The following is a 26,166-nucleotide window of genomic DNA, read 5'->3' as shown; positions in this document are numbered from 1 at the left end:
GATTGAAAGTCAGTGATTGAATTCATACAATCACAGAGAGAAATGTGGTTTATTTTCCCCATGTGTACTGGTTGTATTTCAGATGCTTGCTGTGTTGTATAAAACTTCTTGCCATGCTTAACAAGTCACCCAAGACCCATGGGTCAGTGTGAGTTCTGAGATGGTTTATTAACTGTAGCAACAAAGTCACACTCACTGGGTTTGCACTGTGCAGTAAACTACACAAGTAAAAGTAATTATGTAGATCCTCTCAGAATGCAAACCGGGGGAAGTAAACTAACACGCTTTATTTCCCCACCCTTATGCAAACAGGCTCAGTGACTGGTTCAAAGTCATCAAGTAGCTTTCATGGCAGAGTGGGGGATCCATGTCTCTTCAGTCCCAGTTCAACACTCTAACCACAATCAAGCAAAATAACCTCACAACAGTTCTGTAAAATGTTTGGACTTGGTTGTAAGAGTCCAAAGGGAAGAAGTCAAAATTCCATAATTCTGAAATGGTTAGTGAAAATGAATATTCAACTCTTCATCATAAAGAGCAGACTCACAGCTATAACTAACCAAGAGATGACAGAGAAACACTTGCTCTTCCTATGTGCCAGTGTAATTACGTATGTGTGAATAAAGCTGGATTCCATTTAATTTTTGCTTAACTTCACCCATGCAAATCCAAAACAGTATGGAGATAGTTTTTGCTAGCGTTAAAACTATGCACCAGTTGACAGATTAAATTCAAGCTCAATTCAGTGATTTGGAAAACAGCCCAGCCTAGCTCAGAAAACATGTCATGAGGAAATACCAGAATATGGAAACAGTCCAGATTCCATCCAATAGGCAAGGTTCCACTTCAGGACTTACAGAACTTCCTTCTAAGATTCCAGATGGAGAGCATGATCAACCTCAACACAGTGGTTATCCTTCCAAGAGAGTTGTCTTTCTCTCCGTACACTGGTGGTTATAGCTGGCCAACAAGGTAGGAGGCATTTCCCTCCTGGATTCAAAAAGTATTTTCCTAATGATGGACACCTGGCTTATCATTTGGGGAGCTGTCTTCCATGGTCAACACACAGAGAGCTACTGCTCCAAGGAAGAATCCTAGGTCTGTAAATCTGCTATCGTTGAAAATCTGCCTGGTTCTCCAACAATTCTTCTACCTCCTGAAGGGCTGGAACATTATAGTTGAGAGGGACAATGTGGTGGTCAAGGCATATATAAATAAATAATGGGGAATTTGCATCAAGGCACTCGAAGAGGAAGCCATGAAGCTGTTCCACTGGGCTCAGAAGCATGTCTGGTCCATCAGGGCTGAACATCTCAGGGGTGTCTTAAATGTTCAAATTGACTGAAATGTTTGATTGAATCAGTAGGACCTCCCAGGGTCCAGGGACAGTGGTCCAGAGGACTTCAAGGCATTATACTGTTAAATTATATTGTTTTATATGATGTTATTTATTTATGTTTGTGAGCCGCCCCAAGGCTTCAGTGAATGGGGCAGCATAGAAGTTCCCTAAAAAAATAAATAAAATAAATTGACATAACAGCTGAATCTCCCCTGCCTCAACCTCTTATTCTTTCCACACAATGCTAAGCTTATTAGTTTACGACCTGTTTCCAGAAAAAGGAAGCTGAATTCTCAGACACTTTCCATGGCTTCCTCTATGCCCTCGTGCCCCTTCCCTTCATCCCAAAGGTTGATGAAGGATAAGAGCTCAACACACCCCCAACTGGCCAAGAAGATAATGGCATGCTGATCTGTCAGTTTCCAATAGTTACCCTTCCAACCCACTACTGCCTTCTCAGTGAGAGATAAAGAACAGGTATCAAGACCCAAGTTTCTTGAGGTTAACCACCCAGGAGGGGCCTAAGGAAGTGGGACTTCCCTGCCCAGGTAGTCACAATTTTCCTAGCTTCCAGGAGAGATTCTACCGAGAGAGTCCACAACTGTACCTGGCAGGTGCCCCTAGTGTGAGCCCAAACCTCAGACAGAGACAGCTCCAGTACCTTGGACATTCTAGAATTTCTCCAGGTGGGCATGTCAGCTCGTCTTTGACTCAATACCCTTAGAAGGCAAGTAGGCTCCATTTTGGGGCACCACCCTTAGGTACCCATCCACATGCCAAAATATTCCTGAGGATAGTCTCCTTAATTAGTCACAATCCCTAGGATTCCAACCTGGAACCTGTATACAGTGTCTGGGATCCTAATCAAGGTCCCCTTGAATCCCTAGGTGCCACCTGTCTCAAGCCATCTTCCAAGTTGCCATCACTGCTGCCAGAAGGGTTTTTTAACTAGAACTAGGGATACTCTCTTCTGACAGAGATATGCATGTTTTCTAGCAAGATAAGGTGTTTCTCTGCCCTGATCCATCTTTTATTCCAAAAGTCAATTTGGCCATCCATAGGAGTACTAGGAGCTGACAATCCCAGCCTTCTGCCAACAACCATCTTCCCCTCATTAAAATGAGTGGTACACTCTGGATGCTAGGTATGTACTGAAACTTTGTCTAGAAAGGACTAGATTCCATAGACAGCACAACTCTCTATTCATTTCTTTCATACCTTCCTCCCTATGAATGAAGGTATCCGTGGCCTCCCTGGCTAGATGGCTGCACAAACGCATTACCCTAATCTATACCTCCAGTGGCCTAACAGTTCCTGGGGATATCCTGGCACATTCCATTAGGGACATGACCATTTCAGTGGCCTATTGGGGAACAGTCCCTTTAGATGAGATCTGTAGGGTGGCCACCTGGTCCTGTTTTCATATATTTACCAGGTATTATAAGATACATTGCTTGGCCTCTGCAGAGGGGCCTTTGGAAAGTATATTCTGCATAAAGTTCTTTTGCTGTAGCAGGAGGCCAGCTAAGAGATCCGTTGGCCTACCTGGGGATACACTGCTTTTCCACATCTCCACAGCCAGTTGGCCTCCCATACCCATGGGAGAAACAGAAATTCTTTATCTATTCCATATATACCTGTCCAGACACAAGTATCACCATCAGCAGTTTAAGGCTTTTTTAAATAATAAAGCTTGGTGGTGTTGGGAAAATGGCCATCTCATGGTTCCATCCTTGCCCTCAAGCACAATGATTGATGCCTCTGATAAAATATATGCTAGGATAAGAAGGTGGACCTCTCTGTCATCATTTGCTCCCTCTGCCTCCTTGTTAGAAAAATGAAACACAAAAAATGCTATTTGGAAATAAGACATAATGTCTGCATATTCCCTGTATCTCCAAGCACAGATTGATAAAAAAAAGTCTTCCTCTGGTGGTTTCAGAGGGTAGCCCTCTTTGCCTTGGGAAACCTGTCTTGCCTCTGAAGGGACCCAATTCTGCTTGGGCTTCATCTGAAATAGAGACAAATCCTTATGTAAAATTATGATCTTTTCCGACTGTAAGCCTAGCTGCTTTACCAGTGTGATATGAATGGATCTAGAAATGTGTCAAGCTTTGTAAAGAACAGTGAGATGCATTTAATGGCCTCAAAGCTTTAAGAATACCTGGTGAGGATGTGCAGCACTCAAGCCTCCAGCAAAGACTACTGGGTAACCCATGTCAGCTGATCCAACTCCCAGGGCTGCAGGTTGATAAGAAAGACGAGAGCTGGAGAGCTAAGAAAATGAGAGAGGAGAAGAGAAAGGGAGAGAAATGGAAAACCTCACACAGTCTGAATCATTTTTAGAATTTTTGGGCAAGACCAGGGAAAGAAATCAGTATAAAATAGTAGATTGGAACTATGGTTGTCTGATTCTAAGGCATATGCACACACACAAACAATTAATTTATTCATCAATTGCATATTTTCTTAAAAGGTCCCACTAAACTTATTCCAAGCGGTGTTTCAGATCACTAAGCATCAATTCTCAAAGCTGAATTTTGCTTCAAAAATGATACACAGATGGAACAGCCTGTAACAGGTGGAAATTTCCTTAATGATGTTTGAAGGATAGCATAATGGTAGCTACAGCTTGCCTCTAACTTGCCAGACTACTGAGCAGTCACTTGAAAACTACAGGAGACTGAGGAAAACTTCAGAATTCATTTCCTATTAAAGGGCAAAGGACAGTTTCTCTACTGCATGTTTCTCATATTTTCCGGGCCTTCCTAAACGTCAGGGACTTCATTTTTTCAAAAGCTGAATGTCATGATGTTCTCAATCTTTCAAAGAATTCACCAGTTCTGTAAAAATGTTTGTCCGTGAACTTCTGCCGCTGAGCGTTTTCCCCAGTGGAAAGCACATTATCCCTTTCCTTTCACTACACACACTGTTATTTATTGGTATGTTGTTTTAACCAGACCCTCATCTGATAGACATAATCAGATTGAAAGACAGCCTAGATTCCAAACAACATCACCATATGCAGCACAGCTTTGTGGTTTTCTTTCCTAACTGTAGCCCTTGCGCAGTCCAACAAGTTATTGCTAGCATTTTGGAAATATTTGGGATTCATCTTGATAGAGTGTAACAAAATGAGAAAAGAAAACTGATGAAGACCATGAACACAGATGGAAACTTTTGTGTGTATGGGGTTTATTTATTTATTTTTTGATTTATATCCTGCCTTTTTCCTACAAAGGGCTCAAGGCAGCTTACATCTCCTCCTCCATCTTATCCCCACAACAACAACCCTGTGAGGTAGGTTGGACTGAGAGTCTGTGACTGGCCCAAAGTCACCCAGTTGGCTCCATGGCTGAGCGGGGACTAGAACCCAGATCCTCTGAGTCCCAGTTCCATGGTCTTAACCACTACACCACACTGGCTCTCCACACTGGGTTATTTGGATTCAGCCATAAACTGTTGTGATCTAATGAAAGTATTAAATGTCTCCCCAATCTTTCTTCGTCCTAGACTCCACAAAATCAAATTACCATGGTTGATGACAAAGTTCCTCCATTTTTAAAAAATAAAAGATTAAGTCACTGTTGACTTAGGACCAGCAATGAAAGGAACTTCACAGGGGTGAATTCCCAAACCACACTAAAAAAAGAAGTATCTTTTTTTCTTGGGCATGTTTAATTTCAGCTCTCTGGAGATTTTCTTTCTGAAAAAGCAGCATGTGAACAGCTGCCTCTTCAAGATACAAGAGGGCTGCAAAGAAGTCCAACATAAGAGTACCCATTAGGAATCTTGGCCAGTTGTTCGCAAGTGACCAAGAGTGCCTGCGGATTAAGGAGACTGGGTTTGTTTTACTCTCAATGGTGGCAGCTGATACCAGTTGGATCTGCTGCACCAATCCTCGCATTTGTAGCCAGGCTGCCCATGACTATTAGGTTACCACAGGGTACAACAACTCTTAGAAAAAGCTGTGAGTTGTTGGGTGGCTTGTCACCTACACACAAGCCACTTTGCGAAATAAGTGTGGGTTTGCATGACATAGCCCAGCATGGATAGTAACCTGTAACAGGTTATCATCTTAAACATAGAAACAGAGTGAGTCAGAAGGGGTCTCCTGGGCCATCTAGTCTGACCTCCGGCACCAGCCGGCTCTGCTCACAACATGCCATCTTGTGTTGTGTGAACCAGGGTTTGTTGTTTTCCTCTGCCATCTGTGGTCAGGATGGATGCCACAAAGAAGATGTCCTCTAGCATGGCAAGAAGGAAAGGGCCACTTCCATACTGAAATAAGCCTTTAAACAAATAATCATTGGCTATTTATTCATTATATTTTTAATCTACTCAATAACAAATGTTTGGACTCCTTCAGTTGCAACTAAAGGCCTACTAGGCAGCAGGAGTGACTAGGCTGCTGTCTTACTGATACATCAGTTGATTCTGCAGCAGAAGGGTAACATTGCATTACAGTGGTTTTGTGCTATTTTATGTGGCCATGTAAATATAATAATTAGTGTACTCTGTTGGCTTAGCCGTTTTAGGATCTTTCAAACAATCTTTAGAATGTTTTCCTGCATAATATATGAAGAATTTTCCTTCAAATTTAGCCCATTTTGGTAAAAACACAACAAAAATATTGTGGGAGATAGTTCAATGCAAGTTCAGTGCAGAACGATATCTATTTTTAAAATGTTAAAGCAAACAAGTGAGTCAATGCATTAAACACTGTGGGTTTACAGGCTACCCATAAAAGGACAATTAGTATCTCCAGTATGCAGCCATGGATGAGAGGTGTGTCTGAGAATGATGGCTAGAAGTATATACAAACAATATATATATAAGAGGTTGTTCTTACAAGAAGCAAGTCCCATACCTTACATATTGTGTAAGTATTACTATGGAATACATATGTCCATTTTTCCATAGTGTATACTGAATTTGTGCCAAATACCTTGCTTGAGAAGTGGCCATATTTTTAAGTGTCACGGCAGTGTCTTTTGAAGATAGAAACTGTATTTAGTAAATCTACTGGAGCCTGAAAAAATCCAAGTGCAGGTGCAGCTCTTACATATGAAGTCACACAGGCCTCAGTAAAGCTCTGTGTACCCAATCCCTGTTTATATACTTCAGACCCAGGGAATCTATCAAGTTCAATGTTGTTCATTTTCTCAGTTTACAAAGTTAAGCTCATTCCATCCTGTTTCAACATCAGCTTGTGGATGTTTATGTCAGCACAAAAAGTCTTACATATTTTTAATCACGTTTCTCAAATTGTATTGAAAAAACACATTTTGTACACGTTTTTCAATATAAACTTTTTCAGGTGATTATATGATAAAGCCTCTTTGCACACAAAATACATTAATTATGCAGATGTACATGCATTTGTATGCATATTTTTATATGTGAATTTTTTTCACCAACTGGCTCTTTTAAATTTGTTCATAAAGAATCTAGAGTTAGAGGGTCAGCACTGAGGAGGCCAAATTTGCTGATAACACCAAATAGAAAGTCATTTAAAAAAAAGAAGGTTGTGAAAGGTTTGTGCAGTTACTGACACTTAACCACATTCCAGTTTGATATAGATTCAAGTACTGAGAATTCCATAAGTTTGTATTAAAATGTGACCCGAATGAAATTCTCCCCCATACCTATCCAGAGCATCAGAAAATTTGGACAGTACACAGAAGGATGGCTGACTGGAGAATATGGGAGAAATGAACAAGCCTCCCATTTCCAGCAACAGTTCTGTGTACTGCCTGCATGGACAGATACATTCATGTTTACAATGTATGCAGGAGACAGGGACACGACGTTTGCCACTGTGCCAAACCTGAAGCCATAGACATTACGAGATTTTAAAATTAAAAAAATAGTGCTTCGAAATGAGAGTTGTACAATAATAAAGAAGAACAAAATTGTTGGCTGTCTTACTTACTGCTTCCACGCCTGCCACATATTACCATTTTCCTCTGGCCATTTTGAAGGGTATGAAATCTGTTGATCATTCCTAGATAACATTTGCCCTTTCAGGCGATGCAATTTGATGTGCATTTGCAAAAGAGCATACACTGGAATTTGGGAATTTCATTTAGGGATCATTTCTTGCCTATACTTTGGCAGTGATGACCATCATCAGAACGGAGCCTTGAACTATCTATGCACGATGCAAATCCCCCTTCCTTTCATCACTCCTCTTACTCATGCCTATCAAATAAATCTCGTATTAAAATTGTGTCTGTTTCTTTAATACTACATGAGTTGAGATCTGATCATGTGATGAAAGTATCTCTTTAGAGAAGATTGTGGAGGAGGGATTTATCTGCTTGTGGTAGTGTCCATTCTACTGGTGGAAGACACTGGATATACTCCATAATATATTTGAACAAACTATCCTAAGCAGAACAACTTCTTTTTGGGGACGGGGGATAACAGGATATGTGAGTGTGGCAATGGGCCTTGTATCTCTTCAAAAGTGAAAAATACTGTTCCCTGCAACCTAGCCAGCGCAATAAAATATTACAGCAATTTCCAAAAAAAGTTACTTTCCACAAAGCAATCAGGATTTCCCTGAAAGTTTTTCCTGGACCTTCTCAACAACATGTTAGCATTACTCCTTGCAAATTCCCTGTTCAGTGATAATATAACAACAGGTTGCTTACCTGTAACTGTTGTTCTTTGAGGGGTTATCTGTGCATTCACACATATGGGTTCCATGCCTACATGGAGTCTGTTGCTGGGATGATTTCATAGCTGAGAGCATTTTGGTGGGAATCTCTCTCCTGCCCAAACATTCAGTATATGTGGGAAGATCACCTACCCTTTCCCTCAGATGCCACTTAATACCATCTTTGTGGCCTGAGGGAGGATCATTTTAACAGATTTTTAGTCAAACCAATTCTAGGTATAGAAAGGAAAATTTCAGATCCAATCTCATATAGGAGAAGAAAACTTTAGCATATGACACCAAGGGGAGGGGTCACTGGGGGAGGGTCTGTGAATGACCACTCAAAGAATGACAGTTGCAGGTAAGCAACCTACCTTTCTTCTTTGTGGTCTCTGTGCATTACACATATTTGTGACTAGCAAGCTTAGGTGTCCTTGGATGACATCATCATTGAAGTACTGATGAAACGATTGCTCTCTCAAGGGCACAATCTGCTTTGACACAGATGTTGTGTCTGTAATGTTTCACAAATATTGAAGGAATCAACCAGGCTGCTCATTACAGAAGTCCTGGCAGAGAAATCCTGGTTGCAGTGTAGTTAAGGTCACCATTGTTTGCATAGTGTGCCTTTGACGGTACTGAGAGCTGTAGATCAGCTAGCTCATAAACCAGGGAAATTACCCTTATCACTCAGGCTGCAGGATTCTAAGGTGACAGGTCTTGCCTTTAGTCTTGCTATCATTACAGATTAAAAGCCTTCAGGACTGATAAAAATATGCAAACATGCTACAAAGTTCCAGTATATGCAGCACAGACTCCCTCAGACTGGACAGAGACTCAAAAGAGACTGTCAAAACAATGTCCTGATTCAAATGAAACAGGAGATACAACTTTGGGAAGGAAGGAGGGATCCAGAAATATCACCTCGTCTCTGTGAAAGACAAAGTATGGGATATCCATTCATACAGCATACAATTCACTGGAGCACTGGGCTGACATTTTCACCACCAGGAAGGCAACCTTCCAGGATAGTAAATGAAGGTCAACTGTCACCATGGGTTCGAATGGTTTCCTTGTAAGAACTTGTAGGACAACGGGGACACCCCAGCTAGGTGCTAAAAATGAGTGACTGGAACAATGTTCTTTAGTCCTCAAAGGAATTGCCTATTTAATAGGTGTGAGGAAAAAATGATGAGCCTTAAGAAAGCTTGCCATTTTAAAGTGTAGGACTTCCTGGTGGAAACTTTCAAGCCATGTCCTGTATTTCCTGTAGTTCATGCGGCAGAGAGGGAATTGCATGCTCAAAGGCAGGAACCTCCATGCCACTTCTCCCCCAAGCACAAGATATTAGTGGGAGCTGGACTGATTGGACATGTTCAACTGGCAGCAAACCAGGGTTGCCTGGGCCACTGAAGTGTTATTGGGATGCAGTCAGCAGCATCCTGATGAACTTTCATTAGTATCCTTGTGATCAGAGGAAACAGGGGGAAAGGTAAAAACAACTCCCCATCCAATCAACAGAACGGCATCTTGCAAATAGTATTGCCTTGAGTGATAAAGAGGTTGACAGAAAAAATTGAAGATCTGCTTCCATGGTGCGGTGCTCAAATACCATTCACTTGCACTGGGATTTCTCCTGCTCAGTATGATGGCTAAGATGTTGCTGGTCCCATCAGTACGGTGTTTCTGTCAACACACCAATTCCAGATCAGGCTGGCTAAATAAGTCAATGGGCTCAACTGATTGCTCCCCATTTGTTTATGTAGAAGACCACTGTGGTGTTCTCCGTGGTGATCTTGGCATGGTAACTGGGCAGGAATATTTGGAACAAAGCAAGAGGCTTCTTCACTACAACCATTTCCAGATGCTGGCATGTTTGCAGGTTTCACATTCTATGTCCCATGGGTCTTTGAGAGACCACATATGGGTTCTCCTTCTGGATAGGAGATATCTTTCTTGACTGTGAAAGTCAGCTCAGGAGGGGAAAACAGGGTTCCTTTGGCTAAGCTGGAGTGGCACCATTGGAGCTGGGGTGCAGTGATAAGAGACTGTCTCAACTGCTTGTTAGGCATCTCAGTAAGTATGGATATTGTTGTCTATGGAGCTGCTGCTGAGATGAAGACCAGCTGTGCCACAGTGAAAAACATTGACTGGAAAGGGGAAATGAACAGATTTTTCTGCATTTATGCACAGTCCAAGATTATATAGTAAATAAAAAATAGATAGTCTGGATCAAGCAAATCATGAAGTGTGGCACAATTAGCCAGCTGACCTGCTTTGAGGAGACTTGGATTCCTTGAAGGCATGATCTACCTCCATGTATTTGTAAATACCCTAGCAACACTGGATAGACTGAGGAGTAAAATTCTTTCTTCCCACCTGGAAATGCAGGTAGTATCTGTTTGAATGTTTAGTGGAAGTATGGAAGTACACATCCCAAAGATCTACAAAGAAGTTGAGGTCCAGGATTGGTAAGTGTCCTCTATCTCATTTCAATACTATGAAATATACGGAATGGAATCCATGGTGGACTTGAGAAGGGACTATCACTTCCTTCAAATGTAGCTGTTCTACCTCTGCCAGACATGGAACAGTACTCTCATGTTACTAAGAGACAGGGGGGCACTGGAGAGAGCCTCAGCATATGTAGTTATATTTTTCCATGCAAAAAAGAAGGGAGAAAGAAGCAACCATCAAATGAGATGGAGGATGAGAATGGGGAGAGGGTGAGGCCAAGGAAAGTCACGGTTGCCTTCTGTGAGGATCTGAGTGCTTTATCAGGGAATTTTTATCAGGGTCATCTCTGTGCCTCAAATGCAACAGCAGCTGTTGTTGAGCCTGTCAATCCACTGGGGCTTGAAGTTGAAATGCAGCTGGATAGCTGGTGTGAGAGACTGGGCCAGCCTCTGGACCTGCATAGAAATGCCCTTGCTACTGCAGTTCACAGAAGAGTTTCTGTTGGTGTGAATACCCCTATGGATCATAGTACTCTGGGTACAGAGCATGGACAGACCAGTCTGAGCGTTGGTTCCAATCAGAGGGAGAATGGGAGTGCTTCCTGTGGTGATTAGATCTGGTAAAAGACTGGAGACGTGGCAGCTGAAGACAATGCACGGAAGGAACCTGAACTCAAAGATGCTAGTTTCACATGCAGTTACACCAGCTGCTTGGGATACCAAAATTTTGGAAGAGGGCTAAGCAGGGGGAGATAGATCTTAAATCTTCACTTTTGGTACTGAAACTGAGATGGGTTCTGGTCTCAGTACCAATGGTCCTAGTTTCATTGCACTCAGTGTCAAAATCTCCCTTCTAGCTGAATCCAGATCATGTTGTTTGGAGTGCCTTGTGAACCTTCGCTTTTGCAGCCTCTGCCAGCTTTGCTTCCTTGGCTTTCTTAATGAATTACTTTGCTTTTGAGATCTTTAAGGATTTCCTCAAGGACAGCAGTGTGGAGTAGCCCATGGTTAGAGACAGAGCTGTGGGGGAGACAGACTGAATTGAGAATGACACCTCAGAAGTAAAAGAGCAGTTTATTTCTGGCTGTTTGCTGGTGTTCAATGCCTGGAGTACCTTGCTTCAAAGCTCCACACAAACCTGATCTACCCTGTGCTTTTGGGCCTGTCTTGTGAAGGCCTGGCAGTAAGGGCACTGATCAGAGACATGCCCTTCACCCAGGCAAAGCAGGCAGAGCGAATGCATATCAGTCAGCAGGAGCCTGCTGGCACATCTAACATGCTTGTGAAAAAGTGCCTTAGATGTCATCAGGAATGAGTAGAAAGTAGAAATAGGCAGTTATGGATATATATAGTGAGGAAAGAAGAAAGGTCTCCATTTTTCTTTGGGCAAAAGGGGTAATTGTTTAGAAAAACTAGAATGGGCAAGAGTTAAAGTGGGTATATTGAATAATGCTTTTGAGGAAGAATAGAACAGAAGGAAAACCTGGTCAAGTTGCAAAGAAAGAGAAAAAAAAAACTTCCTGAGGCAGCAGAGAAGCCAGTCAAGGAAGAACTAAGGGAATGGGTGGAAACTCCTCCCATGTAAACTGAATGCGAGGATGACTGAGCTCTCAGTTATGAAATCTTCCTGACAACAGGCTCTCTACAGGTGCAAAGCCTGTATGTGTGATGCACAGAGACCAGGAAGATGAACAAATGCAACTTTACATGAAAGAAATAACTTTCATTTCCTTCCTTCCTTCCTTCTCCATCAAAAATGGAAAAGATGTTGTAGAACAACGACGACAACATATTTAGAACAAATCCAAAGGCCTGCTTCATTTCAGGGTCTTCAGTCTCATAGGTATAAAATCAGCACATCATTTATATGTTACTGTAAACACATTTTTGCCATGTACTTTCTGGGTTTTAAATTTGTTAGGCCCCACACACTTTCCTACAATGAACTCACTTGATGTGAAAAGGCCAGCCCCATCATAGGGCCCTTCAAGGTATCCATCACCACAGGAGGAGGGGTCGGAAAATGTGCTTTAGTGACAGTAAACACACACTATACATAGACAAAGACACACAAAAGAAAACATGAAAGGAAGAAAAAGAAAAGGGTTTCAGAAAGAAAAACTGAAAAGAGTTGGATGAACTGAACCCTGTCAAGACCACCCTGTGGCCACAGCTATTGGAAATGTTCCTGCATGTCAGCTGTTATAGAATTGTAAGGGCACTGCATAATTTATAAATGGCTTACAATATCAGGGGAATTGTTATCTGTTTCACACTGAACTGTTCCTAGTTATAGTTTGTATCAAAGAATTCACTGCAGAATATATTTAACTAACAGTCTGAGATTTTGTCTCACATTAACATGTATTTGGAATTACAACAATATCCAACTGCACTTGCCTTAAATGAAATGTGTAAATTTTAGAGAATCTAGCTGTAATAGTCTTGCATTTTTCAAAGGGCTTTACTGAATATTTCCATTCTGAAATTTATCTTATCTGATTGTTACAGAACAACTGATGAGAAATAAGCCAATGAGCATTTTAAAAATTTATTCATTTATTAGATTTATACCCTGCCCCTTCAGTCAAAATGGCTCTCTGAATATTCTGAACACAAAGCCCTAGGACAAAGAAATGTTTTGGCCAGAAATCTATTAACTGCACTGGCTGCCAGAAATCCAGAAGGCATGTTTCTTCAAGAGTCAAAACTCTTCAGAAGATCTGGTTTCTTTTGTAATAGTTACATTAAGTAGTAGGAAAGTCTATAATCAGAATGTCAAGAATGCTCCAGAACACACACAAATTTGAACTAGACATTAATATTCTAATCCAGATATGAGGCACAAGGTTTATATGCCTCTTTCTTCCTGTCTAATATTAAAATATAGTCGTTAGTATTTCTGCAGAACGGTTGTCTATGACTTTGCTTATCCCAACAGCATTCATTTGCAATTCCAACAGGGAGAAATTGCATTCAGAAAATTATTTCCACATCAAGATTATCCCTGTTTAATTGGAGCTTTAAAATAAAGTTGCTCAACACCTGCTACACAGATACAGGGCTCGTTGTCTTTTAAATTTGGGTTCCCTGCGCATATGTACAGTTTTAGAAGGTACAGAAAAAAAGTGATCCATCCTTAAATGTTTAATATTTGATAGGCAGAGCTTATTTTTTAAAGCACTACTGAATGGGAAAAGATGAATACAGTATAATCAGTAGTGTGTAAGAAACATATTCAGATCCAAAACTGTATATGAAACCAGTAACAAGTTGTGTATATAACTGGGCATATAAAAATATATTGACAAGAAAACTTAAGGCACAGTCTGTGTATATTAAGGCAGAGAAAAGCGTACAATTTCCAGCCTGCCTTGGCATACCATGTTTGGCTAGGGCACACTGAGAATTGCAGGCCATTTCCTTGTCTAAATATGCATAGGACTGCACCTTAACCCCACAGGCATAGAAACCAAAGTTCCCTGACTAGTTTTCATGAATATTCATTTCTTTATCTATCTTACAGATCACAAAGTGTACAATAAAGAGGTGGCTGTCAGTGAACTAAAAACAAAAACTTATTGGCAAATGTGGCTGTATACTTCCTCTTTTCCAAAGAGGCATGCTGGGAAACTTCTAGCAATATCTTTGAAAAGTCACTTACTTGGGATGGTGGAGAAGTAGAGAAAGAGGTGGTGCATGCTTCTTGGGAGTCTTCCACTGATGGATATGCTACTGCATTTTCCTCACCTGCTGCTCTGTAACAAAACAATGGAATAAATTTCAAAATGGGAATGGTTCAATAAATATAAATGTGAAACTGACAGAGACATTGGAGGCAAGAAGTAGGCCATATGAGTGGAGTTGAAAGGAGAATTATGAAGCAGCTCTTACTCTTTCCTTACAAGTGCTGAAGGAAGAACTACTTGGATATATTAAGTCTTTTTGGATGTGATTTGTCCTGGAGAATAATGAAACATTGGCCTCATATCTAATCTTTTCTGATAGGAGGACTCTTTTGATAAATTAATGCTACAAGCTGTGGAGATGCAGCTTTAGTGATGGTCACAAAAACACTTTGTCATTGCTTGAGCTACAATTTTAAAGAACATATTAAGAGAGGAAACTTGATTTTAAAAGAAACAACTGTGCATGGAACTGTGCATGCTTTATCATATTGAGACATGAGCATGAAAAACTAAGATGGATGCTTGCAAAGCATATGCGGGTTTTTTTCTCCTGCAAGTCATCTGATGTAGCAAAGCATTTTTATTCTACATACAGTATAATCAGGAAAACATCAATGCAAAGATTTTTCACTAACCATTGTGTAAGCTGGAATAAATCTAAAATGTTGAGAATTTTTGGGGCCATTTTCCACCCACCCATTTCTAACAGAATAGGAAATGCAGGCCTTTTTTAATGTACACCACTTCACATAAGAAAATTACTAGGACTCTTGTCTGTTTCTCCACACAATAGCACATGCCATAAAGGCTCTGGACGTGGGAATAACTGCCTTTATCTATTATTGGTGATTCCTGTTTCCTCACCTGTAATTGCAGGGGTGCATGGGTGAGGAGCTGGGATAGGGACGGTCCACAAAGTGATCAATGATAATCCCCATGATAGGTGGGGTCCTCTCAAACTGCCTGCAATGCAACAAGCAAATGGTGTTATTCATAAGACTGTTTTCCTTCTCTGCTGCAATCCAAGTTCTGGCAGCCAGAATGCTCTTTGCATCAGCTTATGGAGAGCAGAGCATTGCCACAATTCAATCCTGCAACTCCACATATGAACAAGGAATTTGGTATTCAGTTGTGTAACTCAGGGCTAAAAAATATCACTCTGCAGATCCAAGAACCCCAAGACTGTGGGCTTAATAAGTGGAATATTTCCTGGAAAAGATGGTTTCAATTGACTATGATATCCTTACCTGGTAGACATGAAAGCTAGGTTGATTCGGTAGGCACATGACAAAGTGATGGTGCCTAATGGAGTACCCACTGTCCCAACACGGACTGTCTGAAATCCTGTAGAGGCAAAAGAGGAACTGTAAATGTCACAATCACTTTATTTTAAAAACTAAAAACTAACAGTCAGCAACAATGATCAAGGTTCATTTGGAACCAGATGCCTAGAGAGGTTTGAGAGACATTCAAAAAGAAACTGGACAGCTATTATTATTTTATTATTATTATTATAACATTTCTATGCCGCCCCTTGCCAAAACCTCGGGGCGGCTTACAACATGAGTGGGATGATATAAATTGGTGTCCTACAACAGCAGCAGCCTCCATGGTCCCTTCAAACTCTACTATTCTATGAATCCCTGCCCTTGGATGGTATTTCTGTAAAAGCTCTCTTTCATCCAACTAGCAATTGTGGAATAACAATATCCTTCCCTGAAGGATATCTGATTTCAGGTATACCTCTTCCTAATAAATCTTGTATATTACCAGCACCTAGTTTTGTTCTTTTACTTAATTGGTTAGTCTGTAATTTTTCAGTTAACCTTAAAAAATGTTACTGGTATATAGCTTGTCAAAACAAAAGCTTTCAGCTAGTTTGTGCATTGTTCAGGCATACCTTCTCCCAAACCACTCAGCTGTACTTCTCCAAAATAGATCCTAGAATAGGTGGAGACAGATAGACAGAGAGCACAAATTAGATATACTTATTCATTTATTATTTATTAGATTTATATCCCATTCCTTTGGTCAGAAAGGCTCTCTTGTATATTTGTATACTGCTTAATGCCCCTGAAGTGATTTACAATCATAAAAACCTAAAGCTATACTAAAACAACAATCATACCACAAATGAAAATATAAAATATGAGGAAGAACAGAAGAGACATCTACTTCCTTACCAAGTTCACTAGGTATGTGATTTCCACCATATCTCTGAGTGTGAAAGGGTGTAACCCCTACTATGGCTGACTACCTCATACCACACAGAGAATATAAAAATATTACAGTTTTCAAAACAGTAATGGAGGTAACAGCTGTAAAACCAAGAAACAACAACACCTGAGAGGGCATGACCCCATGCCTCCTAGACAGTATCTGAGGAACCACAGGATTATCTGCATTTCCAGTTTTGAAGTCAGAAATAGGGCTCCAACCTAAATCCCCCATCCTCTTACAACCAGCATAGACAGAACCACACTAGTTGTTCTCTGAGACTGAAAGGTGACCTCGGAGATGGAAAAAGGGGGAAGGGAAGGGGCAGATGAGGAAGGCCAGGAAATGACATATCTGCAGCCTCTCTAGCCTCCTTCCCTCCCCTCTGCAATAAACCCTAACTAGCAAAAATGCAGAACAGGATGACAAAATCATTTGTTTGTTCCATGGTGTAATGAATGCCCATAAATCTGTTTCCAGGGGCTTACAGGCATCCCAATGGGATTGCACTCTTAATTTTTGTTGTAAGAGCAAGGCTTTAGACTGTGATTTAAATGTATGCAATTAAGATTCCAGGCATTTCCACAGATACTGAAGATGGGGAGGGGGGAATTTTTCCTTGATAATCATCTGTCACACAATTCTGGGCAGCAGCATCCAGAAAAGGGTCTCTGAATAGGATTTAACAATCTAGCAGGAACATATAGGAGACAGTGCTTCTTTGGATAGACTGATCCTAAGCCAGTTAAGGCTTTGAAAAGTCAGCGTCATCACTTTGATTCATACCAGGAACTGACTGGCAAACAATTGCAATCTGTCAAGTAGTGCAGACACACACAGTTCATGTGCTTTAACAACTCATGGTTTATTAACCATGGATTATTTGGGAGTGAACTGGCTGGATCCTGGGTTCTCCAAGACCTCTGTGCTGTTGAAGAAGAAACAGCCCAGAATTTTAACTTAAGAATAAAGCATGGGCCAGACCAACGTTTGAATTTATCTAGATTTTCAGCAACTTGCCTCCTCCAAGTCATTGAAACCATAAACATTCAGAGCAGAGTATCATACTTTTCTTAACCCTCACACATTATTTTTATATATAAGAGAAACAGTCTGCTATTGGGGTTCTACATAGCCCTTTAAAAGTCTATCTGGACATAAAGTAAATGACTATTTCAAAATCATTTCAGTTTTATATAAAAATTGATTTCATAGATAGTAAGTTCTGAAATTTTAGTCTAACACAAACATTATTGTGGTACAATAATGATCTCACAAGGTTAACTTGCATAGAAAGTTAATGTGCATTTCCAATTTCTAACTGAGTTACCAGAAAGCCCTAAAGGAGTAAACAGGAGAGAAAATTAAACAAAACAAAGTTAATATTCATCTCACAATAAAGAATGGTAGGAGTCCAGTGAACTCCATTCCCTACAGAAAGCTACAAATAAGAAATCAATGTTCCAAGTTTTCAATATGAAAGTGGTAAATCCTCTATCAAGATTAAGTTAACCTGAAGCATAATTTACCAACAAAAGTACATTTACCCCTAGGGTGCAAGGGACCTTTGCAGTACTTTGGATTATTTATTTATTTATTGGTACTGAAAAAAAGTGTTTTTTTTTTACAAAAACAGAAAAGATCTATTTCTGTACTCCTGAAATATTGAAACCACAAAATAAAATTTTCCATATAAAATAGAAAATGTGATAAAATGAAAATGCTAAATTATTTTCTATGAGAATTTTATTTTCTAAATTATTTTCTATGAGAATTTTTGAGAAACTGGTTGAGATGAAATAGGCCTGAATTAGCTCAGGCAATGGTGGTCACATTCTCTTATTTATGTAGAACTTAGATGTCTAATAGCTTTATAAATGTTTTTGTTTAACTGAAAAGCATGAACAGGGGAGAGCTGAAACAACACAGGACAGTTGACCTCATTACTCAATTCCCACTGAAATGTATAGATGATTCAAAAGAACAGAACATGACAATCCCCACTCAATATGTCTTGATTAAACAAAAATGATTATTTAATATAACAATTTCTGTAAAGAAAAGTTGAACTTTGTTAACAACATTTTTGTTTGACCATCAGACAAACAAGACGTACTAGGAAAAATGGAAGCAAGAATACACAGGTAGTCATATACTGTAGACTTGCTTAGAAGAATATAGTAAATCATAAACTGGATATTGGTAAAATGACTACATCTTTAAAATATTTTGAAAGAAAAGAAGAAAAAAGTCAAAGGATTATTAAAGTAAGTATTACCTATACAATATTACATATTCATGACCTTGTTTCCTTGAGAGTCTGTATGCAGGAGTCACCCTTGTTATAGCAAGCAAAGACTTCAGCAGTAAAGACAGCCTGTTATACACAGTGTAGGAAACCTTGATTTCTTTATCACACCTAAAGGCATATAGAAAGAATGAGTTCAACTATTGCGAAGAGGTGAAAAAATTATACCAACAGAAGCTAGTGACCTTAGGTTGGAGTCAAACATAGTCATACATACAGCAGACCTACTGAAATCAATGGGACTTAAATTAATCATGGCTAACTTAAGTCCCATTGATTTAAATGACTTTGTTCTAATTATGATTTTGGCATAGTACATGTCACAATAATTTCTATTATGTGACCCAGGAATTGTTAAGGCTGAGCAATATTGAGTCTGTTGTTCCCTGTGTACTTGTCACCTCTGCTTTCTATCAACAATCCAGGAACCCCCATTCTTGGGACATTATGACATCCAAACATGGTGCTTTGGGTCATTTAGGGTTTAAGCCATCTGGAGTTAACTCCAAAATCACCCAGTTTGTGGTTCGGGGACTGAGTCTGGATGAAACAACACAGAGTTCCACATTTGAATGTCATAACAAAAAGTCAGAAACTGGGCAATCCTGGGCTGCTAATTAAGAGTGGAAGAGAAGGGCAAGCGTAAAATAGGACATGTGCTTGCTGCTGCTTGGCTTGCTGAAGCAGTCAGCTTGAGCTCAGGTGGATTCCGGGGGATGGTGGAGGACAGGGAGGCCTGGAAGAATGTTGTCCATGGGGTCGCAAAGGGTCGGACACAACTTTGTGACTAGCAGCAGCAGCTGACTTACACAATCCAGAACTCGTTGTGACATGTTACTGGGTCATACTAAAAGAATATGGCATATTTCAGGATACACAAATCTAGTCGTATAGTCTGTTCTAATAGAATATGTATCTAATTTCAAAACAAAGTTATTTTCATGAAATCATAAAAAGACCTAAGCAAGACAAAACAATTACTGTACAGTTCTGAACATTTACTACCATATTCTTCTATAAGCATGTACATTGACAAACTACATATCAGTGAACAGGCAAAAGGCAGATCATGATCTCCTGATAGATTTCTGAGTGATCTGCATCATATTGACAAGAATTTCTGATTCCCATCTGCTTAATAGTAGGAATAAGACTCCTCTACTCATCTTGCTGACAAAATAAAGAAAAGTTTTGTGGTGGGAGAGAAACTGGAGTGGGTTTTGTGTGACAGGTTATTTCTGATAGTGAAAACCAACTCTAGGCTGAGCATGTACTCAAGAGGTACCAGTTTCCCTTCTTTAATTCTAAACTTTTTAATAGCAACTCAGTGGGGCAGATAAATGTTTGACTCTAGTTAACTTACGTTTAAGTATGCATTATTTTTTTTAAAGTGGAAGAAAACTGAGCATAAAATATTTTTAAAACACTGATTTATCTTTTGTAAGAAACCATTTAATTTATGAATCATTGGTTTCAGTTCCTTTTGCTTCTATCACTTTGTGTTGTTTTTCTGCATTCATCTTATAATTCTTTATTGTAAGACACTGCAGGGAAAGGATAGTTCCAAAGCCCTGCACAGTATAGTTGTCTCTACCTATTTAAGGATTCTAGTATCCACATGCTCTGGATGCTGAAAAGTTTTTGTTTCGTTTCCATGATACCTTTCTCTATCTCTGTTTGGAAAACATGTGAAGGAGTAGCCAGAAAGTAACCAGACAAGGATCTGTATAATTAAAATGTTTAGAGACAGATATGTATCAGATAAGCTTCTAGGAACTTTGTAAGGTGTGGCATATTCTAAGTCTGAGACATTAGTTTAACAAAGATGTGCAGCTGTAATCAATTGTTGTTTCCGTTTAAGTGTTTTAAGAATGGAAGCAGAGATATGGGAAATAGCCCTTGGTACTTCCACTTATAGATAAATCATTCCATGTCCATAGGCACTGACTTGGCCAGGAAATATTTGTGTTGTAGGCAAGAATCAGGAATGCATTCTTACTTTTCATTCATTTCTAAACACCAGATTTCCAGCTCCATGGAATCCCCCTGTAATGAAAAAGAAAATGCTTAAACAAACTCTCATCATGAAAATGCTACTGCAGTGCATTTGTGCAGGCTTATTTAAAATGAAAAGCAACTCTTAACAAAGACTTGTAAAACTGGTTTCTCAGTTTAAGCAGAGCTTAAATCTTATGTGGCCTTGGAGTACTCAGTATGAAGTTGAACTTTCAGCATCCTAAATGTGATAATAAACTAAACATGAGTTATGATCTGTTTCCTCTGATTTACAACTAGATTAAGGATACGCTTATTCAAATGAGTCAGCATTATTTTTATTCCTTTAAGGTTACTCTGACTTCCCTTTTCTTTCAGATGACATGCATACTCGCCTCTGCAGTGAATGTGGCTTTCCTCACAAATCTAGCCTCTTCCCACATGCTTCTGGTGGGCTATTTGCTCGAAGCATACAAGATAGTATGTTTTAAAACAACTTTTAACAGACCAATCGTTAACCTTAAAAGAGGCAGCTTTGTCACAAGCACCTATCTACAACCCTTTTTATATCTAAGGGTCAGAACTCAGCCTTATTAGCTTGATCCCAAGAATAGCCTAAATTTGACATCATTTCCAGAGCATTGTGGCTCCTACTTTTATGTATATCTAGGCTTTCTGTTACAGCATCAACAGTCCTAAATTGCATTACATGCATGTATATGTACTGAGCTTGACATAAGAATCCAAAAAAAGAAAGATGGCAAAATACAATCTTATTTTTTGTTTACCCTTTACCTCAGAGGTTTTGAGAGAGATTTCCACACACATGGAGCGCCCAACAGCAGGCAGCTGTCCTGCCAAGGCTTTTTTTGCTTCATGAGTAACTTCTGGTATATCTTTGATTGCCAAGTTAAACTGCAAAATTAAGAACGTGGGTTTTAATTTCTGCAGCTATTTGAGAAACCTTCCATGTGGCACACTCTAAGAATATATGTTCAAGAGCTGAGCTGATAACAGATTAGTATAACTCATGTTTACAGGAGAAGATGGTTCACAGCGGTTGCAACTGCTCAGACATATCCTACATTTGTATACTCAGCCACCCCAAAAGAATGAAGTTATACAATATATAGTTTTTGTTATTTTTTAAATAGGAGCATGTATCCACTTTTTGCATGGAATGATTTTTACAGTTTTCTGCTTAAGCATTTTTTCATCTTCATATGATAAAACAAGTTAGAGACTCATGGGATTTCTCAAATAAGGAATACAACTTACCCAGTCAGAGCCAGTTGGTGATGATGATGATCGAGTACAGATCTTTTCTCCAAGTCGGGCCTGGACAATCACTTGCACAGTCTGAAACAGAAAGGATGATAAATTACTGAATGTATGAGAAGTACCATTACTATAAAACAAGAGTGTAGAATTGCAGACACAGGGGCCAAATATGGTGTTTTGGATGTCCTCAGAAGAATACTGCCCCTTTCCCCCAACAGATTCTTGGCTCCAGTCTCCATTTGAACTGATGATTGAACTAAGGTTTGCACAATTTCACAATTTCAATTTCCTCAGTGTTGACAGTAACATTCTGCAATTCTGTGGATGTGACGTTGTTTTCTTAATGCTTACCTACAGTTCTGGTTTTGCAGCTTGCTACTTTCTGCCAGTTGTATTTTTATCATTTGTATATTTAAAATTATTGAGGCATCTTACACCAATATTTACTCTTCCTCCCTGTAGTCCTAATCCTGCTTTCCTAATACATATGTTCTGTGTAGAGGCTAACAAGTAAGGAGATGAAATACATCCTTATCTGATGACTTTGCCTCTAGGAAACTATTCCATTTCTCCACATTCTGCCCTAAACTAGCTTCTTGTTCACAATATAGGGTGTGCTTCAGGACACATAACTTCTCATGTTCCACACAATCAAAGGTTTTGTTGTAGTCTACAAAACACTCACTGGTATTCTAAAATTCATTGGTGTGCTCCACAAACCAACATGTATTTGTGATATGATCTCAAGTGCTTCTTTTTTCAGAATCCGGATCAAGCATTTCTTGCTCTACACAGGGTAAAATTCTTTGTTGCAACACCTTGAACATTATTTTGCTTGTATGGGAAACTAGTGCAATGATCCTATGGTATGCTACACTCCTCAGCATTTCCTTTCTTGGGGAATGGAATTTATAATGAATGTTTCAGTATGTGAGCCATTGCTTTGTTTTCCATATTTGTTGGCATATTCTAGCGGGGATTTGTACCAATTCGTTCTACGCATTTTGGAATAGTTCTATTAGTAACTTGCTTCAGGTATTTTATTCTGTCCATCCGTCCGTCCTTCCAGAGCAGTGTTCACTACTATTTCAGGCTCTTCCTCACAGGATTCCTCTTCAAAGGGATCAGTCATCTTTTTATCTCTTCTGTATAGTTCTTCTGTACAATGTTTCCTCCTCTTTATTTTCTCCTGGTCAGATAGTATGTCATCCTATTTGTCTTTTAGCATTTCTAAACTAGGTTTGAATTTCTTTTGATTTTTTGGATCTTCTGGAAGAGGACTCTTGCTTTTTCCTCTTTTGTTGTTCTTTTCTATTTCTTTGCACCAGCCATTGTAACAGTTCTTTTGTCTCTGTGTGATAGTCGTTGAAAAGTTGCACACAGGATTCTGAACAGGAGAGTGACTCATACTCTATTTCTTTCCCCCTTTTATTTTTGCTTCTCACCTGTCTCTACCAATTGTGAGTGCTTCTTCCATCATCCACCTAGGTCTTTTCTCTCTTTTTGCTACAGGAATTGTCTTACAGCATTCTTCCCCGATATTTTCTCTGGTTTCAGTCCACAGTTCTTCTGGCTCATGGACAATTGAGTTCAATAATACACATCAATTCTTTATGTGGACTTTAATTCTCCAGGAATCTTATTTAAGTTGTATTTTGGCAGTGTGCTTCTGTCAGTGATTTTTTTTCAGCTTTTGATATTAAGAATTCATGGTCACTACCACATTCTGCTCTTGTTCTTGTTGTGGCAGTGAGAATAGGACTTCTTCATTTCCTCCTTACATAATGTATTTGTTTGCTGTACTGGCCATCTGGTGATATTTATGTTTGTGGTTGTCTAACCAGTTGTCTGAAATATGTATTTGCAACAGACAGAAATATGCCATTCCAGCACTCTATGAGTTATTCTCCTGCTTCATCTCTGACCCATAATGCCAAAATCTGCCACCACACTGGATTTTGCTTTGTTTCCCACTTTTGCTTATTTTGGTGTGTTATCAATTTCCTCTTCAATACCTGTATAAATGTTTTTGATTTCTTCTTCTTCAGCATTTGCTGTTGGAACATAGAGTTTAATTATGTTTATATTGATAAGTTTTTTGTGAATTCTGATTGATATGATTTGGCCAGACTTTGCAATATAGCTCTTACTTCCCGTGCTAAATTTTGCTTCAGTATTCAAACCACAACACTGACTCAAAGCATGTGGGGTTTCATCGCATGGTCTCAAGGTAGGTAATCCACATCAACAAAAGAAAATCAAAATGAAGGATGCTAGATACAAAGCTGGATACAACAGACTACCATGCAGCCTTTGTTTGTCTGTTTTGTATAATACTGTATTTTCCACTGGAGCAGGAAATGGCAACCCACTCCAGTATCTTTGCCATGAAAACCCCATAGACAGTACCAAAAGGCAAAAAGGTATGACGCCAGATGAGCCCCTCAGGTCAGAAGGTGTCCAATATGCTACTGGGGAAGAGCAGAGGGCTAGTACTAGTAGCGCCATAAAAAATGAAGCGACTGGGTCAAAGCCGAAAGGACACTCAGTTGCTGATGTATCTGGTGGTGAAAGGAGAGTCCGATGCTGCAAAGATCTATACTCTATAGGAACCTGGAATGTAAGATCCATGAATCAAGGCAAGCTGGATGTGATCAAACAAGAGATGACAAGACTGAACATCAACATCTTAGGAATCAGTGAACTAAAATGGACAGGAATGGGTGAATCTAATTCAGATGACCATCAGGTATACTACTGCAGGCAAGAATCCCTCAGAAGAAATGGAGCAGCCTTCATAGTCAATAAAAGAGTAGGAAAAGCAATACTGGGATACAATCTCCAAAATGACAGAAAGATCTCAGTTCAAATCCAAGGCAAACCATTCAGCATCACAGTAGTCCAAGTCTATGCCCCAACCACTGGTGCTGAAGAGGCTGAAGTTGACGGGTTCTATGAAGGCCTACAACACCTTCTAGAATTAACACCCAAAAATGATGTCCTTATCATCATGGGGGATTGGAATGATAAAGTAGGAAGCCAAAAGATAACTGGAATAACAGGCAAGTTTGGCCTTGGACTACAAAATGAAGCAGGGCACAGGCTGGTAGAATTTTGTCAAGAGAATACGACGGTCATAGCAAACACTCTTTTCCAACAACCCAACAGATGACTCTACAAATGGACATCACCAGACGGTCAACACCAAAATCAGTTTGACTATGAGGTCTGCAGCCAAAGATGGAGAAGCTCTATACAGTCAGTAAAAACTACACCAGGAGCTGACTGTGACTCAGATCATGAGCTTCTGGTTGCAAAATTTAGGCTTAAGTTGAAGAAAGTAGGGAAAAGCACTAGGCCACTCAGGGATGACCTGAATCATATCCCTGATGAATATACAGTAGAGGTGACAAATAGATTTAAGGAATCAGATCTGATAGACAGTGTGCCTGAAGAACTATGGACGGAGGTTTGCAACATTGTACAAGAGGTAGCAACTAAAACCATCCCAAAGAAAAAGAAATGCAAGAAAGCAAAATAGCTTTCTGGGGAAGCTTTACAAATAGCTGAGGAAAGAAGGGAAGCAAAAGGCAAGGGAGAAAGAGAAAGATACACCCAATTGAATGCAGAATTCCAGAGAACAGCTAGAAGAGAGAAGAATGCCTTCTTAAATGAACAGCGCAAAGAAATAGAAGAAAACAATAGAATAGGGAGGACCAGAGATCTCTTCAAGACAATTGGAGATATGAAGGAAACATTTCATACAAAGATGGGCATGATAAAGGACCAAAATGGCAGGGACCTAACAGAGGCAGAAGAGATTAAGAAGAGGTGGCAAGATTACGCAGAGGAACTATACAAGAAAGAGCTTAACGTCCCTGATAACCACGATGGAGTGGTCACTGACCTCGAGCCAGACATCCTGGAATGTGAAGTCAAATGGGCCTTAGGAAGTCTGAGCAACAACAAAGCAAGTGGAGGAGACAGTATTCCAGCTGAGCTATTCAAAATCCTAAAAGACGATGCAGTAAAAGTGCTACACTCAATATGCCAGCAAATTTGGAAAACTCAACAGTGGCCACAGGATTGGAAAAGGTCAGTTGACCTTCCGATCCCAAAGAATGGCAATGCCAAAGAATGTTCAAACTACCGCAGCATTGCACTCATTTCACATGCTAGCAAAGTTATGCTCAAAATCCTACAAGCTAGGCTCCAGA

The 26,166-nt window shown here is 39.7% G+C and overlaps 1 protein-coding gene across 10 annotated transcripts in view; it reads right to left on the bottom strand.

Moving 5' to 3' along the window:
- Window positions 1–26,166, bottom strand: part of ATG13 (autophagy related 13) — a 50,222-nt gene that overhangs the window by 13,359 nt on the left and 10,697 nt on the right. For 4 of the 10 annotated variants that reach the window (XM_044435889.1, XM_044435888.1, XM_044435890.1 and 1 more), the window contains 10 exons: window positions 21,947–22,027; window positions 21,464–21,583; window positions 20,673–20,719; window positions 18,644–18,784; window positions 16,049–16,089; window positions 15,396–15,492; window positions 15,013–15,111; window positions 14,124–14,217; window positions 12,411–12,509; window positions 3,504–3,614 (listed from right to left, as the gene is read on the bottom strand). In XM_044435889.1, the coding sequence (XP_044291824.1) occupies window positions 3,504–3,614; window positions 12,411–12,509; window positions 14,124–14,217; window positions 15,013–15,111; window positions 15,396–15,492; window positions 16,049–16,089; window positions 18,644–18,784; window positions 20,673–20,719; window positions 21,464–21,583; window positions 21,947–22,027 (930 nt within the window). Of the gene's footprint in view, window positions 1–798; window positions 3,351–3,503; window positions 3,615–12,410; window positions 12,510–14,123; window positions 14,218–15,012; window positions 15,112–15,395; window positions 15,493–16,048; window positions 16,090–18,643; window positions 18,785–20,672; window positions 20,720–21,463; window positions 21,584–21,946; window positions 22,028–26,166 lie in introns of all 10 variants that reach the window. The other 6 variants (XR_006415283.1, XM_044435894.1, XM_044435891.1 and 3 more) reach the window with 6 other exon arrangements.

Source organism: Varanus komodoensis, unplaced genomic scaffold, assembly GCF_004798865.1.
Source record: "Varanus komodoensis strain SLA01 unplaced genomic scaffold, ASM479886v1 scaffold3, whole genome shotgun sequence".
Classification (NCBI taxonomy): domain Eukaryota; kingdom Metazoa; phylum Chordata; class Lepidosauria; order Squamata; family Varanidae; genus Varanus; species Varanus komodoensis.
This window is presented reverse-complemented; position numbering and strand designations above follow the sequence as displayed.